This window comes from Pelmatolapia mariae, linkage group LG4 (assembly GCF_036321145.2).
Source record: "Pelmatolapia mariae isolate MD_Pm_ZW linkage group LG4, Pm_UMD_F_2, whole genome shotgun sequence".
In the NCBI taxonomy this organism is placed as follows: domain Eukaryota; kingdom Metazoa; phylum Chordata; class Actinopteri; order Cichliformes; family Cichlidae; genus Pelmatolapia; species Pelmatolapia mariae.
In genome coordinates, this window is record NC_086230.1 from 9,355,716 (window position 1) to 9,367,718 (window position 12,003).

Sequence of the window (12,003 nt, forward strand, 5' to 3'; positions counted from 1 at the left end):
TAATTGCTAAACACATGGAAAAGTTCTTGAACATAAGCGCAAGGATAAAAAAGCTTTTTCAATTTTTTATTCAACCGAATTCTCAAGTATAAAAAAATTATTCTGTGCGGGGTGGGGGGGTCATGGCAAGAGAAACTAGCAATGCTAAACTAGAAATACTTTCTTTCATAACTGTTCAACATTCTCTGACAGTGTCTTCCTAAAAATGTGACCAACTCTTTCATACAAAATTCATCCACATCTTTATTTTTAATACACATGCTGACTATTTCAAATCCCCCCTAATTTCAACAGGATTCAAATAGCTATTCCATGACCCTCCCTTTTGAGCCATTCCTTGTTGCAAAGACCCACTCATGGTTCAACTTAAACTTTCAGGCAGATGGTCCCTCATTATCTTTAAGCATCCTGAGACAGGATGCATAACTCACTTGACTACAAGCTTCCAAGCGCTCAAGATAACCCCAGACCATAAAATTTCCACCCTCGTGTTTCACAGCTGGTATGAGGTTGCTCCACTGAAAAGCTGTCTTAATTTTGTACCAAACATGTCTGTCTTTTATCTTTGACTTGTCTGTCCAGGCCGCATTACTCCAAATGCTCTGGTGTTTTTCCTTTTCAATGAAAAACTAACATTAACGGTATGTACTCTTTAGAGCACCTCCCACTCTGTCTTAAGAGTAGAAGTGGGTGAGTTCATTCAAGAATTGATAGTATCGATATCAATGTTGTTATTAATATTGGATCAATACTAGTGTGACAGGTTCGATACTTTGTTTCTACCCTCAGTGTTCAGTATATATCCAAATGAATTGTGTTAAATTATTTTTTCTTTGGAAATGAAAAAATGTACCTAAAACCACTGTGGACTATGAAAAATGTCTGAGCCTTTTTGTGTTGACTGTCACATCATTATATGTTATTTATAGCCTGTAGCACATTTAAAGAACAGAAACTGACTGGAAGTGCCTTAGAGACGGACACATTCACATTCCAGGTCTGTTTTTCCAAAAAACTGTTTCAGGATCCATGAAAAAGCTGAGAGGTGTGTTTTGTTGTATTAGCTAATTATTGTGGAAAGTAAAACAGTGATTTAGCGGTCATTAAGATTTGTTCATAATTTGCAAGATTGATGATGATTCATCTCAGAAATCGTGACACACTGCTCTCCCCTGCCTTAAGCTGCTTTTATAGGTTAAACTTATCGGTGTGTATATACACTTCATAAGGTAGTAGGTCCAACTCCAGCAACTCCAGTGCAACTGTATTAATCTTATAACGTCATTGGGGTGATTTTCTACCGAATTTGTTTTGACTTTAGAAGTGCATCACGTCCATAATATTTTATTTGTATTCAGAATTTTAAATGACCGGCCTGTATGACCACAAATCAAGCTATATACAGGGCTCTCTTAGATCATTCATGTGTGGGGAAAGTGGGAGGGGGCAGCTACACAATCATAAGCCTTCTTATGAAGGCGAAGTTGGGTGCAGTGGGAGGGGAGCGCGCAGTGCTGCAACTGGACGGCGCAGCGGCTCGCATTGTCCCGGCCATGACGAGATGCTGCTTGTGACAGCGGTGTCGGGATGATAATGAACGTCTTCAGTAAGTGTTGGGATGGACGAGGGAGGTTTTCAGTCAGAGCGCGGTGGAATAACAGTGTGCTGTTGTGTCTCTTGGCTCCGCGATGGTGGCACCCCCGTGCGCTTTCCCCTCTGCTATCCGGACAAGGGACGCTGGCAGAGGAGTGACAGACCTGCATCGGAATTCCTACAATTATCAGTCTCAGAATAGCTCGGCACGGGAGTAGAGGTACTGTCATGGAGAAACAGAGCAGAGCCAACAAGGAGGAAATGCTGACATCGAAGGAGGAGAAGCGCAAAGAGAAGAAGCCGAAATCTGGGAAGCTTTTCCGCAAGAAATCGTTAAAGTCTGTGGGGAGTTTTATGAACAGAATTATCAAAACTTTGGGCACTTTCACCCACTTTGGAGACGCTGACGCGCAGGACGCGGAGGATGATGATGGAGGGTTTAGGAATGGCGCACCTTGCACCCTCAGCGCCAGCTCAGGAATAATCAGAGAGGATGTACAAGTAGTTCGAGATCGGGTAGTGAAAAACACTTCGAGCACGTCGTCTTCTCTGTGCACCGGCAGAGAGAAACTGCTTTACCAATACGGAGACAAAATCCCAGGTGTGCTAGGGCTGAAAAACCACGGCAACACCTGTTTCATGAATGCCGTGGTCCAGTGTTTGAGCAACACCGACCTGCTCGCGGAGTACCTGGGACTGGAGCGATACAAGATGGACGTGAGCCAAACCAGAATGAACGGGGTGGTGAAAAGCGACGGGACGAGGCTGGTCAGGGGAGAAGTCACGGAGCACTTGGCGTCACTTGTCAGAGCCCTCTGGACTCTGGAGTACACCCCTCAGCTGTCTGTGGATTTCAAGGTAACGCCCCCACCCACCCCCCGTGTACTCCGAATTTAGTCTGCAGGTGGTTGTGAGTTCTCTAATGTGAAAGGCACACATAGGCACAAAATGAAAGGTACTGGAAACAGTATTAAAAAGGGCACTGTAGCAACCAGTTAGTTACTGCATTATTAGCTTCTTGGTAAGTACAGGTGTTCTGTTTAGACACACATAACCACATGTTATTCAGACAGTATGCCTTTAACACCACTATGATTATTCTCAGTGTCCTGTTCAGATGATTATCATTTTATATAATAGCATAGCACCGACTCCTCTGCCATGGTCAACAACAAGGGCACAGTGCTTTGCCCTGACACTCCAGGGTTTCCCTGACAGGTGATAATGACACTGGTGCTCAGAGTTACAGCAGTCTGAGGGCACAAGGTGAGCAGGTGCCTGGCTCTCATGCTGTTGCTGGGTTTGCACATGAAGACTTGATGGATACTACTAACTAAAACTTTAAAAAGGTTCACTCTGCTCGCATTATTTTTTTGAGCACTGGGTTAGGGGGAAATCGTTTAGATTTACCTGACTTGGTCGCCTCTATATTATAGTATTTATTTATTTATAGTAGGTGAAAAAGTTGTGATGCAAAGTTAGCACCAGAAAGAGATGATTTACTTTACACTTAAGAGACTTTCTTCCTTGAGGATCAGGGACAGTGAGCACTATCAGGAGACCCTCAGGCTTTTCCTACTCTACCCACGCTGAAGATAGGAGGGGAAATGCAACTGTACTTTATCTGCCTGAAGCTCTTCTTTGCTCTGGATTTCTCTGAGCCTTAGCTCAATGCAAGAAGTAGATAATATTGGAGCGGCGAACAAAGAGACTCACAGTGGATCTATTCTTGGAAATGCTAATTACTCTGTGAGGACGACTGCTGGAAGATCTTGACCCCTGCAGCACAGACACGTGCATGATTTTTTGTCACACCTCATTGTGGTTACAGAGAAGCTGAAGGTTTACCTGAAAGCCAGATAGCCAGATTATCAGGGTTTCGCAGCCTATGAATGGAGTGTTGATCATCACGGAGGCTATTTTTTTTGTCTTGACTCTTTTGCTGTCCCATCTGTTGTGCTCTCCTAAAAAGTCCCCCGTCAAACATAATTGATGCTGCCAATAATTTTTCGATCCCACACTTTCATTTCCTTCTGATCTCAGGAGACTCTGATATCACATTTTATTACTAAAACAATAAGAGGAGAGCACGGAAACATCTTGCCAAGATTAAAATAAAAAAAACGCTAAACCCTCTTCTTTATATGTGATGAGATGTTTCCTGCTATAAACACACACACACACACACACACACACACACACACACACACACACACACACACTGGATTTCTTGGCTGTGGTTTGTGACCATAGGAGGTCCAGAGTTCGTGCTGTCTGGGTTTTCTGAAATTGCCTGTTGAGTAATACCACAGCCGCCTGAAGGGAGGCATTATAAAATGATCAGATAGCTCTGAGGCCTGTTTCTAAGAGGCTAAATTAGCTCCCAGTTGCAGGAACTCCAGACAGCACAAACCAATAATAAACAATTCTCCACAAAGGACTAAGCTTTGCTTTAGTAGCTCTATTAATCTAGTGGGTTTTTTAAGTTGATTATCTTTCTTTACTGGTCTCTGAAAGTTGTGTCCTTTGTCAGAAGAGGACTAACCACAGTACCCATCTTCATATCAAATTGACTTTTATAAGAAATGATAAAAGGCCAGGCTTGGAAAGGGTTCTCATTTTGAAAATGACCCTAGGTAGAATTTACAGTGCCGCACTTTATATTTTAAGTAATGATGCTGTTGGTGCTGTAAATGTCGAATCATCCTGGTTTGATCAGCAGATCTTTACAGTTAATGACTCAGCAGAGGTCTGTTCCAGTCCTGCTGTGGAGGAAAAACACGCTCTGTGCTACATTCCAGTACCACCTGGCTTATAGGACAATACAGGAGGGAGGCAGCTTTTATAAGCATTTGCAAAAAAAAAAAAAAAAAAAAAAAAAAGATTAAGTACCTCTGGGTTGCTTTGTGATAACGCCAGCACTGCCAGTGTGTCCAGGGCTTTGGCTCTCACTGACGTGTCTCTCACATTGCGGCTGAGGTGCCGAGTTTCTTCAACCTGTGAGCAGATGTGTTGTTTTGATCTGTTCATCGTCGCCCCCCCAACGGGGTGGTGTGTTTGCACAGAGGGGCCTAGATAGGAACGGAGCCTGAAACTCAAACAATTACTCAACAGCCAGTTTACTGGTTTCCATAACATGAGAGGCCTGAGAAAGAAGGGAGTTTGGGAGTTAGGGTGAGCAGGCGCGACGGCTGGACGGGAATCCTCCTCGCGGCGTGTATTGATAGGCCGGTTTGGGAAGCATATGCTGCCGTGAAAGTGGCTCTTTGTCACAGGTATGTGTGAGTAATTACCAGCTCCATGTTAAGGTTTGCACAATTATCTATGCTGCAGGGTGCAGAACATGACTCACAAAGAGATCTACATTAGACTGCAGTGATAGTGATAATGGTCATAGTGTTGTGACGTTGTTGTTATTTTAACTGAATCAAAAATACACAAAAAATATTTTAATAATTCATTTGATTATGTTTAAGTTTTCCATGTAATTTTATTACATAAGTACAAAATGTTCAATTTAATGGAATCTTACTATATATATGTATATATATATATATATATATATATATATATATATAGATATATATATAGATATATATATATATATATATATATATATATGTATATATATATATATATATATATATATATATATATATATATATATGTATATATATATATATATATATATATATATATATATATATATATATATATATATATATATATATATATATATATGAATATAAAAGAATATTTTAAATCGGTTAATGATTAATTATATGAATAAATACACCTTTGATTTTATATATTTTTGTTGCATATTATTGAAAATTATTGCTTCATAAATATTTGGAGGGCAAAAAACTATAAAGGAAGTAAGCACCTAGAGTTATATCACCAATGGTTAAAAAGGAACAATAATAATTTAAACAAGCGCCTGAAATCATTGGTTGAATGTTTAAATAGCTAAGTGGAAATGGATGAAATATAAAGCTGAACTAAAAAATAAAGTAAATAGTTAACTGATGATGGATGAACTGCATAAATATTTAACATTGTCTAAATACAGTGGCTAGTTATTATTATATCAAAGACACCAAAACAACAAAAAACAAAAACATGGCCTTTTCCACAGCCTTAATTATATCACTGACACAATTGCCACCTTCAGAGGGCTGATGGTAATTACTGTTATTACTTTGCTGTAATGACTAGCTGCACAAAAGCTTTAGGTTAGCGCAGGTCATGGTTCACAGTTAATGTCAAAGCATTTCTTCAAAACGAGCCTGAATGCCTCAGGCTTGTTCCCCGACTGTAAACGACTGCTGTACTAGACTGACTTTCCCCTGATTGGTCTCATTCAGAAATATCTGTAATGTAAGGTATGATACTGCGATCCTAGGCTGGGCTGTTGGACCGAATGTAAAGTCTGTTTAGATCTTACTGCAGAGGGTTTATTTTAAACACTGGTACATGCCTAAGACTTTTCATAGTAAAGGTACACCATCTATACTGGTAAAAATAAGCCATCACTGCCAGTGTCACTTTACTCATAACCCAGTGTTCATGGTCTGACTCTGCAAATAGCTCTGATTAGAAGTCCTACCATAATAAAATATGTAGCTTCTGCACAATCTCACATTATGTTGATAGTTCGTGCAGCAGCATCATAAAAGCTGCTTCAGGACCAACAAATCACTTTCTTTCTTTTTTTAGGCTATAGCTTTGTAGCTCTGATAAAAAAAAGACCACACTTGGAAGAAGTTTGCCTTCAGGACTTCCTGTTTTTGATACACAATTAACAGTGTGAAAGGTCTAATTTAAAAAAAAAAAGTCACAATCCTTCCCTAAACAAAAATAAACCCCAACTGGCAATTGGTTTTGGGGTTTCTTTTTGTAGAATAAGACCACTAAGTCCAAAAGTTATAATGTACTTAATGACAGTCCTGGAAGGGAATTAGTGTGATGCTCCAGTGGCAACATGAACATGGTGATATCACATACACAGTAGCTTCCAGGTCTTCAATTCAATTCAATTCAATTCAATTCCATTTTATTTACATAGCATCAATTCACAACAGCAGTCGCCTCAAGGCTCCTTGTATTGTAGGGTAGAGACCCTACAACAACACAGAGAAATCCCCCTGTAAGCAAGCACTTGGTGACAGTGGGAAGGAAAAACTCCCTTTTTTCCAGGAAGGAACGTCGGAAAGAACCAGGCTCAGGGGCGGCAGCCATCTGTCGTGACCGGTGGGGGGTGAGATGAGGAACACAAGACAAGCGACATAGTGTGGAAGAGAGCCAGAGAAAATAACAAGTAATAATTTAAGTGTGGTGTATAAACACATAGTGAGTGAGGCCTGCAATATTTGCAAAAACATACATAATTTCATATATATTTTCCTTAGGGATTATTAAAGTATTCTGATTCTGAAAAAGAGTCTGTTCAGATGCTTCAGTTTTATTGTTTTATGACCTCACAAAACACTTGGCTCGTGATGTAGGAGATTAATTTTAAAAGCTAAAAATTCTCAATAACGTTCTGACAGCATAGGCTTTGAAGCGAGTTGACACTGTTGTGTCAGCTGACGAGGACGCCTCCTAAATGAGGAGAGATTTCATTGTCTCAGCTGACCTTGAGAATGCCTCGGTGTCCCTCCATAAGAGGCTGAGGAGGTGGCCTAAGATGGGTCTTGGCTTCTCTACTTCAGACTGCTGGTCCTGTGATCCAGACTCGGATGTGGGATAGCAAATGGAATAACAGTGGATGGATTGATATTATATATTTTTAGATTATATTGATATACGCTACCAAGAAGACTGTGTACTATAGAGCTAATGTTATCTGAGCATTTTCACAGAAGGAGGCCGGGTGAATCATAAACTGTTGAAAGTGTCAGTGTCCTTAAAGGGTTAAAATAATGGAAATGTTGGTCAACAGAGGCGTGGATTTCCAGTTGTTTCAGCTAAAAATAGCAGCTCTGTGTTCATTAACTGTGGTGTCTCTTCTGACTGCCGTATCTTGTAGCTATTGCGGTGACAAAACTCGTCACTTTTTGCTTCCTCGAGATGCACGAGGCAAGGGAAACTTCACTTTCATGACAAGATCAGAAGACAAGATTAGAGAACCTTATTGCTCAGCTGAGTCTATGCCAGCATTTTTTATGTTTATGAATTTTTATGTTCACTTTTTGCTCCTGTCCACATTTCAGTAATTACTTTGAAGAGGCAGTCCCAGCTCCACATCTATCCCTCTATCCTCCTATCAAACAGCTGCACACAGTCAGGCTGGACAGCTGCCCAGCACAACTGCACCTTTTATATTGCGAGTTGAAGCAAAATTCATTTACTTGCTTTTGCACAAGGACACTTCAGGGCTGGTTTAGCTGTTTTTTGTTTTGTTTTTTTTAATTCAGCATATCTACCCATTTATTAAAGAACTGAAATGGTAGCTCTCGACTCCCAATCCTCCAGCTTAGGCAGACACCCTACATCACGTTGGGGTGTAATAGCTTTAAGAGGCATATCACATATTAGTGTCAGTCTTTTGTTCCCTCTGCAATAATCTCTCATCACAGCCTCTGCTTCTCCGGGCTGCCAGCTGCAGTTCACGAAGCAAATTCTTCGCCTAATTGAGTTGTGTGCAATTCACATGTGAAGTGACATTAAACTGTACTTGAGTTGATGCAGTCTTCGACCTGCTTTTAAGCAAAATGTTATTCGCACCTCTTGTTTGATATGAAAATCTTGAAATTTTAGTTAAATTAGACAACAAGGTGGGTAGATGATACATGCAGATTGGCTAAACTTTTACTAGAAAGCTTTTTTTTTTAAGTATTACACAAAAGGCAGATTTTGCACATTCTTAAGTCAAAGCGTGGGCTTGGCAGAGACGAGGGAAGCGTGAAGTGCGTTAGTGCAAATTTGCAATTCTGGGATTCCTCTGATCAGCGTTCTGTGGAGAAGCCCAGGGTACATCTGCCCATTCAGGAGGCTCAGTTATACCAGCGAACACACTGGGGCTGTTAAAACCAGTAAACAAGCAGTCCAAGAGATTCGCATATTGTGGGAGTAACTTGTGTAGAAAGGATATCTTAACAAGGCACTTTTTTGGGTTCTCCTGACACTGCTTTAAATCTAACAGGCTGTCAAATTATAAAACTCAAATAACAACCAAAACAGAATGGGGGAGTATGTGAATGGAATAGACATAATTTAATGAAGGTTTCTCTCTGAAGTCGATCCATCCGTTGAAAAAATAAATAAAATAAGAGACTTAAATTGTGTCTGCTTTTCTTTTCTCCAGGCTACAGTGTCCAAGTATGGATCACAGTTTCGTGGTAATTCCCAGCACGATGCCCTGGAATTTCTCTTATGGCTTCTGGATCGTGTCCACGAAGACGTCATTCTGGCCTCCCACAATAACAACAACAAGACCAAAGCTCCTGGAAAGGTAGGACTCAAGCAGTTAGCATGTATGCAGTTAATTTCCAAAATTTACATAGATACCCTTGTACATATGTACTCTTGGAAATGATCTTCATAAAGTCATAACAGAGTATAATGAACCATGTAAAATACGTCACATCTGGATCTCAGCTCTACAGACACATCAGTAATAATTTAATATAAATGATCTACTTGCTTAACTAATGCAGAAGTAATACATGACTAAACATGTGATTTAATGAATAATCTGTTTCTCCTTCTTTGGCTTGATATATTATACAGCCATTGTTATTTCATGAGCTTAAATAATATTTAAGGAGTCATGATTTTGTCAATGTTAATCAAACTTAACCCACAGTTATGTAATTAGCGTTATGAATCAGTGTGTTTGTAGTGTAAGTTGCCTAAATGCTCCACTGTACATTTGGTCTTTGTTTATGCATCTATAGTATTCATGGCCTGCAGCAGTGTAGCTAATGAGAGGGCTAGCATCCATCATTCAGATCTCATGTGCTTCTCTCCCCCCCAGTGGCTCATATCTCCAAGTTTGTGTTGTTTATTATGAAGCCAGCGAGTCTAACCTCACTGATAACGTCCTGATTGGCTTTGATAATTCCACAGATAACATCGCCATAGTCACATCTTCACAGGTTAGCTTCAAAATTTGTCTTGCAAAGCAGCTTTTCATGTCACCAGATGTAATGTGGCAATCTGCACTTTGCAATATTGCCCTGTGTCTAATGCATTGCCAGTGGACAAAGGGAATACAAGTATGGCAATTTAGCGTTTGATTTGTTCTCAGCATGTCTTCTCCTGAAGGCATGCCTGCAGGCATGATGCATCCAGATACCCCTTGAAGAGAACTTTGAACTGCTCTGCCGTGAGACATTAAAGCAGAATTTTCATGCATTATTAAAAATATATTTTTACTTCTGAAATAGATATACCTCTTTATTTGAAGTGTTATTGGGCTGATAACCAATTTATGAGAAGTGCTGTTGGTGAGTCATTGCAAATAAATCCACTCAACTCACTGCCCCACGTTTCCCAAGGCAGTTATTTAGTGTATTGTTTCATCATCATGTGATTGTGAGATAGGGATAAAGAAGCCTGACGCTCCCAAGGTTATATGTTAATTAGCTTTAGATATGAAATATGCCTTTTTCTATGAGTTTCGTATAATTGAGTTATAATACATTAATGAATGGTAGTTATATAGTTTCTTTCTACTCAATTTGAGCACTCAAAGCACTTTGTATTGCAAGTCTCATTCACCCAGTCACACACAGACACATTCAAAAGCGCTTTTATCTGTGCTTAAGTGCTTTTTATCTTTGATCACTCACACGTCAAAGATACTTTGACTGTAGATTAAAAACATTTCATCTACTAATTTCGATTCGTAGATGACCCACACTCCCCATGTTGGGGAGTAAGTCACTATTTGTAAAACAGCGAAACAGCCCAAAATATGCAATCATAATCAAAGTTTTCCTGGAAAAAATATGGTTTAAGTTAGTTAAAAATGCAAATGTTAGAGATTATAGTCCAAATGTATTCTCTGTAAAAAGATTGTGTAGAATATGACTTTTGATCCTTGTTTATTTTTGTTTTGTTTTGGTATGAACACGTCATCTGGACAAATTTCACCATCAGTACTAGATTTGCTAACGAGTAGCTGTTTCTACATCTAGTCAACTTTTGCTGATTTTGGATCATCAGGTTAAATTTTGAGTGTTGTTTTTGAATGGTTTTCTTGTTTGAGTTTAACCTCCTAGGATCTGGTGTCATCACATTTTGGGTTGTCTAGACCACAATACTAAATTTTGCTCTTTCAAATGGCTTTCAAATGAGCCGTATTGCTCTAAGCGGCACAACTGTTGTTTCTCATTTTGTTTTTGTACTCAGGAAAAATGCTGTTGTGTTCAGACACCAAATAAAGAGTTTTGCACATCATTACTCAGCTGTAAAGCCCAAATAGCAAAGAGAAATTAAAAATGCATGCCATGAAAAAATTTGGGCCTTAGGAGGTTAAACAGCCTTTTAACAACAAACAGCTGTCCAAGCAGTGGCCAAGAACATGTTTCAGTGCAGGAAATGCATCAATATCGAAAGCTGAAAATGGCTCTTGTGTACAGTGTAAAAGATGTTTACATAAAAGTGCAGTCGACATCAGAATCCAGTTTAAAACCAAGTAGCAACCTTCGAATTCAAATGCCCTCTTTAGACTGGCTTCAAATTTTACAGCAGTAATAATCACAGTTACAGTCTAAATTTGGGTATCTTTATGTCTAATCTCTTTGCAACTAGATTTGTCTTTTATATGTTTTCTAGACAAATAATCAAAGAATATTTAAAGGTAACAACTTACAGTGCTTTGATGAAGTAATCACCGAAGTTATATCATTGATTTTTAACAGGGTAACTAGCATCTGTAGCCTATTATATTTCAAAGTGACCTTCCAAGTACTTATTGGGATGTCTTTTGTTCTCAGTTAGAAAGGAGGAAAGTCCTTGTTTTCAGAAGGTGCACTGTCAGCATGTCATTAAAAGGCCAAAGCCACACTGTAAAGTATAGCATTTCTCCTGTCTTCTCTCTAGTGTAGCTCTGAGAATTTGGAGCACTGTTCACTTTGCCCTTTTGTGTGACCAGCCCGATGAATCACTTAAATTATTTTTTCTTCTATTTTTTTTTACATCACACAAAGACCCATCTGATGTCTCTTAACTGGAGTTTACCTCCTGCTGTAATCTCAGCTGGCTCCTCAGCTCAGAGTTATAGTGAAAGATGGGGTGAGGCTTTAGACCAAAGGAGGGGGGGTCTGGACTGTATCTTTGAGTAAACTTGGGTGTGCAAGGGACATGAGAGGATCTTAGGACTGGAGAGCTGCTGATAAGGTATGTCACGCGCCTGCAGCACCCACCGGGAAAATTTTGTCACACCTTGCTCAGCACAGC

At 39.6% G+C, this 12,003-nt stretch overlaps 1 protein-coding gene across 1 annotated transcript in view; it reads left to right on the top strand.

Moving 5' to 3' along the window:
- Nucleotides 1-1,511: 1,511 nt before the first annotated feature.
- usp43b (ubiquitin specific peptidase 43b) overlaps nt 1,512-12,003 on the top strand; it is an 86,936-nt gene continuing 76,444 nt past the window's right edge. The window contains exons 1-2 of the mRNA XM_063471339.1: nt 1,512-2,451; nt 8,903-9,049. Coding sequence (XP_063327409.1) covers nt 1,822-2,451; nt 8,903-9,049 — 777 coding nt within the window. The 5' untranslated portion in view covers nt 1,512-1,821. The remainder of the gene's footprint in view (nt 2,452-8,902; nt 9,050-12,003) is intronic.